Source organism: Seriola dumerili, unplaced genomic scaffold, assembly GCF_002260705.1.
Source record: "Seriola dumerili isolate Sdu_G_001 unplaced genomic scaffold, Sdu_1.0 BDQW01000551.1, whole genome shotgun sequence".
NCBI lineage: Eukaryota > Metazoa > Chordata > Actinopteri > Carangiformes > Carangidae > Seriola > Seriola dumerili.
Window position 1 is genome coordinate 65,096 of NW_019174806.1, and position 7,610 is coordinate 72,705.

The 7,610-nt window shown below is 38.5% G+C and overlaps 1 protein-coding gene across 1 annotated transcript; it reads left to right on the forward strand.

Moving 5' to 3' along the window:
- Nucleotides 1-603: 603 nt before the first annotated feature.
- LOC111236045 (carcinoembryonic antigen-related cell adhesion molecule 5-like) lies at nucleotides 604-6,816 on the forward strand. The gene is made up of 11 exons (XM_022764643.1): nucleotides 604-864; nucleotides 1,053-1,346; nucleotides 2,098-2,379; nucleotides 2,488-2,757; nucleotides 3,401-3,676; nucleotides 3,870-4,121; nucleotides 4,238-4,513; nucleotides 4,682-4,933; nucleotides 5,048-5,344; nucleotides 5,891-6,145; nucleotides 6,307-6,816. The coding sequence occupies exons 1-11, from the start codon at nucleotides 810-812 to the stop codon at nucleotides 6,393-6,395; spliced, it is 2,598 nt and encodes an 865-aa protein (XP_022620364.1). The 5' UTR covers nucleotides 604-809; the 3' UTR covers nucleotides 6,396-6,816.
- The last annotated feature ends 794 nt before the right edge of the window (nucleotides 6,817-7,610 follow it).

Genomic DNA, 7,610 nt, shown 5'->3' on the forward strand with positions numbered 1-7,610 from the left:
CTATTTGGCATATGTAAAGGTTTTAATGCTCATCCTCTGGAACATAATAAAAACCTTCCAATCCCTTTGTTCGTGAACAAATAAAATATTCATTGTTTGGGTCTATGGTTACATGTAAACAGAGAGAGAGATAGAGAAACACTGAGTGAAGGGACAGATGGTCTATTGACCCCTATTAAATCATGTCAGTGTTGAGATTATGGGTGCAGCTCATTACCAAATAACTGGATGTGAAAACCAAAGACATATTTAAAAGGAGTTTAATTTCATGTTATGCCTGATTTACTTTTACTGTTTTTCTCAGTTTCCTGATATTTATTTTATTTAAGCTCACAGTACCTTTTGCATCAGAGAACACAAGAACACAAGCTCAGCATCATTTGTCAAATGTGGGTGATTCCACGGAATAGGGTTTTGATCTGTGGAACCTGCACGTCATGCAGTCCACTTATAAAATATCCCTGTGCCTTACACTGGTTGGTTAAACGTTGCAGAACAACAGTGGTTTACAGTAAATGGACACTCCTCGGTGTGTACCAGTAAAACCTCAGAGTGGACCAGGGCAAAACAAGGTGTGGCCAGGAAAAGGTGTGTGAGGTGACATGGTGATGGTAAAGTAGGGGTAAGCAAGCATTTGCATTTGCACCTGGAGAACAGAAATCTGGAGAGATGCAGAGCAAATATTTGCAGATCAGAAGGCGGCTGTGACTATACAACATCTCAAGATTTGAATTTAGCTAGAGAGAAGTCAATTTAGCTGAGGAGGACATTTCTAACCAAGAAGAAAAAACAGTGAAAAGAAGAACAGAATGGGGCATCCAGTGGCGTTTCTACTGATCCTGGCCACGGTAGCCTTTGCACCAGGTAAGGCTGAATTATATTAAACTTGAATTCATTTTACATTTTTTTTATTAGATCTAATCTCAGTTCAGATATTGAGAGCCTCAAACAGTGTTTTTATCAGTACTTTTATCAATATTTGTGTGTGTTGTGTTATAACTACATTTCAGGATGACTGAATACATTTTCTGTTCCTTGCTTTCTGTTTCTAGATTATGTGTGCAGCCACAGTCTAAGTGCCTCTGAGAACCCCGTGCCCGTGGGCAGCAATGTCACACTATATAGCCAGGCCACCAACATTACAGGGGCATGGCTGTTCAACAACAACATCATTGTGCTGATAATCCAAAGAAATGTTGTCATAAATAATGCTTGGCGTGACAGAGTTACATTCAATTCAACCGGTTTATCGTTGACTATAAAGTCACTACAGCTGGAAGACTCTGGCGAGTACGCATTACAAGCAGTGAATGATTTTTATGCTCGGCTAACACTGTCAGTCCAAGGTGAGGACCAGTTTATCACTTCTCATTTTTACTACCTCATATACTTGCTCATGTTCTAAAAATGCTTTTTTTTAAATAAAATGCAATCTAAACAAAAAACTGTTAACATGCAAAATGTAACAAATAGCAGATAACATATTCCAGTGTGTACTTCTACGTTGGCAAAGTGTTGATTCGCAAGACAAAAGAATAGAGCAGTGTGGGAGTCTGTAGCTATTACAGTCATGGATGGATAGCTAGGATCTCAAGTAGCTCCCAGGTCTCAAATTGGATATTTTGACTGAAAATATTCAATATGATAAAACCTTTCTTCTACTCATTTTCATAAAAATACCAAACATAAATCAAACCCAAATAAATAACTATCATTACTGTCGCAGAAAGTTCTCAAAGTCCAAATCAAGTTTTACTCACCTGAACAACACATAAGCTTTAAAATGAGTTTACAGCTAGTAGCTGTCTAAAGCTGTTTAGGTGCAGCAGTGTTTTAAGCTCAATGCTAATGTAAGCAAGCTAACAAGCTCAGACAGCACTAGACACAAAGTAAAGCCGAGGCTGATCGGAATGTCTTTAGGTGTTTTGTCATAAATAAAATGTTGGACAAATTATATTTTTTTCCTGTTGACAGCACTAGATTGAATCTTAAACTATCAAAATGATTAAAATATATCCTTAGGGAGATATTAATGTGCGCTGCAATCCCACATTGCAACAGAACCTGACAAAGAGCTTGCTATTTCCCTCTCTGCAGTGCCTATTTCAAACGTCACCCTCAGGGCAAAAGCAACCTCACTGGTGGAGTTCAACGACACAGCAGTTTTCATGTGCTCCGTGTCCAGTGGCTCGTCCCTGTCTTACGTTTGGATGAAGGGTCACGATGTGCTCACAGCCGGTGGGGAAGTAGAGCTCAGCAATGGAAACGCCACTCTCACCATACTCAACGTGACCCGCTATGACGAGGGGCCATTCAAGTGCAATGTGTCCAATGGTATCAGTTATGATATCAGCCCTCCTGTATATCTGAACATCAGCTGTGAGTTTTAACTAAAGAAAGATTACATTATATATACTGTATATATATGTAGGCCTAAAAACTCCAACATTAACCCCTATAACAATTTCCCTCTTGTCGTATCATCAGATGGTCCAAGTAACACAACGATGACGATCATGCCCATGGTATCGCACTACATCTACAGAACAGGGTTGAATATCACACTGTCATGCTCAGCGATGTCCAGCCCTCCAGCGATGATCAAGTGGATGGTTAATGGGGTGTACATGAATAAATATGGCTCACACATTCAGCTGGTGAACGTTACAGAGAGCAACTCAGGAAATTACAAGTGTGTGTTTCACAACACAGTCACATCCAGGTTCAGCAGCGCAAGTACAATGCTGTGGATTTTAGGTAAATTTGGATTTGGGGGTACTTCTTTTTTTTTTTTTAAAGCAAAAACACATTCTTTTAATGAAAAAGTTTGGTATTTTAGGGTTCAGGATTTTTGCTTATTTGCTGGAAGTTAGATTAGAGGATTGATACAACTCTCATATTTGTCCTGTCACTATGGAGTTGGAAGATGAGAAAATCTGCCAACCAGCACCTATAAATCTCTTATTAGCATGTGGTATCTCGTTTGTTTAATCCATGCAAAAATTGTAGGGATATTGTGGTTTACGTCCATGACTCAGCCAGGAATCCAGCAGAGACTCGTTGTTTTTTGTAAGTAATAAACAGAAGAGATAACATGTGGTAATGAGTGAACTAAAGAGGTGCTGGTAGGTGGAGTTTGTTATCTTGACAGGCTGGCTCAGACTTTATGCCAAGCTAAGATAACCAACTGTTGCTTGTGGTTGTCACCTTATATTCAATTGACAGATATGAGAATGGTATCAGTCTTCTCATCTAACCATCTGCAACATGGGAATTAAGCATGAATCCCAAAATGTCAAACCCTTCCTTCAGATTTCCCAGTGGCATATGTCATATTGACTGAGCCCACATACAGAACATGTGTGAATTTAAATTACTCTATTCCCTTCTCCGCCCCTAGATCCACTCGAGACAGTCGAGGTGAATCATACCGGTGGACCAGCGATACTTGATCAGCCGTTCGCTCTGCATTGTGCAGTGACTGGATCTGTTGACAGAATTCAGTGGTGGAGGAATGGGCATCTTATTTACCCTAACGACACAATAGTCTTTGACATGAATAATAAGACACTGATTCTCAACCCAGTCCAACAATCAGATAACGGAGATTACCAGTGTCAGGCTTTTAATGCTGTGAGCAACATGACCAGCAGCCCCTACAATGTCGAAGTGAACTGTAAGTATTTTATTTTCTGTCATCATCACTTACTAATGAGGGATTAGATGAGACAGCAAATGTGGCCACATCTAATACCTGCTGAAAGTGACATAAATATTTGCTTGTTGGTGTCAGATTATCCATTGGGAAAAACAGTCATGTGAACATGTTTTCAGTGAAGGTGATTTAAGGTAATATCCAATGTGTTTAGATGGACCAGAGATGCCAACTATCACAGGACCAACTGTGGTGAAGACAGGATACAGCGTCACATTCAGCTGCTACGCATCATCACACCCTCCCAGTCACTACAGATGGTACTTCAATCATTACGTAGTGGCCAATACATCTAAGTATGTAACACCTCCTCTTACCACAAATATGAGTGGGACATACACCTGCAAAGCCTACAACAACGTCACCGGACAAAACAAGACTGCATACATGATGCTTACTGTTGTTGGTGAGACTTGAGTGGCTATTTTTTTTGTTTCTATATAAAAAAAAAAAAAAATGTGCTACTTACAGGGAGGAAAGGTGGCTCAGGAGAGGACTTACATCATTTTTGTTTTGTTTCAGACCCAATAAAAGATGTCCGTGTAGAAGCACCAATGAAAACTCCCATAGAAGGTCATCAATATATGCTACATTGCAACATGAGCGGACTTGCTGAGCATATTTACTGGATGAAGAATGATATGAAACTGCAGGAAGACAACACAACCGTTTTCTCTATGCACAACAAGACAGTCACATTCCACCCGCTTAAACGCTATGATACTGGATACTACAGCTGTAAGGCTATGAATGCTGTTGGAAACATGACCAGCGCTCCTTACCAGCTCCTTGTGAACTGTGAGTATAACATTTAAAGGATTTGTGTTACTGTAGGTGACACATTTCCATAACTGACAGTTTTACATATTGTAGTGTAGTGCATTATACTGAGTTATTTAAAGGCCAAGAATTTAAGTTGCTGATGTACAATGCAATAAGAGCCTACTATTTCCTTTGCTGTTGCAGTTGGACCAGAAACCCCTGACATTGATGGACCAGAGTTTGCTGAGACAGGCAAATCCGTGACCTTCAACTGTTCTGCCATGTCATTTCCTCCCAGTCATTTCAGCTGGTGGTTCAATGGCACCATGGTGGCCAGTACTTCAGTGTTTACAACTGGCCTTTTGACTTTAAACATGAGCGGAGAATACACCTGTATGGCATACAATAATGAGACAGGAAAGAACAGCACTAATTCCAAGATGCTCACAGTTATTGGTAAGAAAACTGAAGTATAGGGAGGATTAAGCTGAGACGTTAGCAAATTTTAATACTAGTCATGTGACTGTGTAACTGACCTTACCTATTTGACTCATTGTTTTGTGTCTACAGAGGCCATAAAGTCAGTGATGATCAAAAACTACACAGTTCCAATAAACTCTGAAAACTTCACTCTCATCTGTGAAGTCGTTGGGCCGTATGACATGATCTACTGGAAGAAGGACAACCTGCTCCTCAACATGAACACCTCTTACCCAGACATGTACCATCCATACATGCACTACCACATTGAAAACAACATGCTGCACTTCACTCCAGTGACACTGCACAGTGAGGGGACATATCACTGTTACGCCGTCAATAGGGCTGCTATACATTCAAGCCCCCAATACATGCTCCTGGTGATCTGTGAGTATTGTAGGAAACAATGGAAATAGTTTTGTGACAACCAAACCAAACTCATTTTGTTATGGCTGGTTTGAATAAAAGCAATGTTTTAAAGTTATTCTTTAATTACTGTGTAAATACCAGTAACTTTTAGGGTACCAGAAAATATTTCTGAGCACCTACACGTAAAAGGCAAGAAGTACAGAAAAACAAGTGGTAAAAAAAACATTATTTTATAGCTTTGTACTTAAAAGCATAAACACAACCTGTAAAACTATAACCTATTTAAATGTCACAGCTTTTAAGGCTTTTAAAATATTCGATTTAAAAACATTTTCCACAATGAAAATATAGAATAATTGTGAATAATTCTGTGATAAAAGTGAATGAATGTGTAATATTTACCATAGTAATAATTACGACGCATGGTTTTGACTGGGATGAGATTTGGAAATCTGCTGCTCAGAATATTGATGGGTTTATACTTGTAAATGTGAATATTATAATATATAATATTCATCATGTTTCTGAACATCATTCTGACCAGCTCTCTCTGTGTGTTTGTAGATGGCCCTCTGCGTATGGATATCACTGGTCCAGATTCAGTAAAACCAGGTGACAGTGTGTCCCTGAACTGCACGGTTGATTCTCGACCAGATTGTGACTTCTACTGGTTCTTCGATAACATGTCATCAGTGGTTATAAGGACTGGCTCTGTTATTACTTTCCCAGCAACAATAGAGAATGTGGGGAACTACACATGTAAAGCGATGAACCCTGTGACCAACATCACAATGTACAAGACTACAGCCTTTACTCTCAGTGAGTCTTACATCTTCTCTCCTTATTTTTGATGTCGTTTTTACACTGTCGCAAAAGTGCAAAAGGGACAAAAGTCCTTTTGTTGGTTCAACTGCAGAATTACAACTACGACATACATTTCTCTTTGTTTCTCACTATGTCCTTCCCTCTCTGCCTCTCAGATCACGCCTCTGCCAACCACTTCCCACCCCAAGGCGGGCTGATGTTGATGGGTGCGTTTGCTTTGTTTGTCCCTATGATGTTCAACTGAGTCCAGAGGGAAAGGCCTCTTGCTCCCTCTACAGTCTTTATCTAACAATCTTACTGTTAAACAAATGGGAATGTATTCAATATTATTAATGTAATATTCACACTGACACTGTAAGGGCAAATTATCTTATTATAGCAATGTCTGCTTTGGTTTTTTTTATGTTAAATGTTATCATTATTAGCAAGGAAAAATAGCTTGGTTGGTGTAGTTTTTCAAATTCTTCAATACACTTACATTTAACAAACAAGCATCTTCTTCTAATACACCTCCATTCTCGTAGATACAAGTTGCAATTCTTCAATCTGAACACCTGTAGCTTTTTATGTTATATGTGATAATATTAAAACCGTAAGAAAATGTATGTTTTATCACACTTTGATTCACTGTATTTATTTATTAATCAATAAAAAAAATGAACATATTCAATCTTTTGTAGGTATTTTATTGTGGAGGATACAGTAAGTGTTTGTAGTGATTAAAACGTTACAAATAAACACTTGAGCTGTTTAAAAAAAAAAGCAGAACTTGTATACAAAGAAATATGCATGGCAGTGATTATTACCAAAAACACTGATATATAAAGATATATATAAGGATAGACAGTATATAAGAAGGGCTTCTTAGTGTTGTTCATATGGGGACACTGGGCCTCAACTTCATGGTCTTACCACGTTTCTTCTCTCTGGAAAACTGCCTGCACTTCTTCAGATTCTTATTTTTTTCCCTCTTGCACCATGTTTCAAATTGTGATTTAGATAATTTCCCTACAGATAAAGCGAAAAACAGGTTAAGTTCACTGTCCAAAATGTTTTAAAATCAGCAATTAACACTTTTGAAGTAAATTTAAATTTATAAATTTTTAATCACCTCTCAATTTAGTGAGGAGAAAATACTGAATGCAAGACTTTTCTTATCCATGATCTCCCTTATTACTGGCTCTTAGACTTAATTATTTTATAAACCGCAAAAACTATAAGTAACTCACATTTTCTATGTTTGCCACTGTGTCTGGCAAACTGCTGACAATGGCAACCCATAGCCGCCGCATCTCTTCTCTTTCCTGGGTGACCCAGATATACAAGGACAAAAGAGGTTAGGAAAATGCAATCCACAGATACTGAGGCTCTGATTACATATTAACTGATGGGTTAAGTGTATTATTCACTTTATGCCCTTGGAGATAACTTATTTCACCTTTGCAGTTGCACAGCCTGT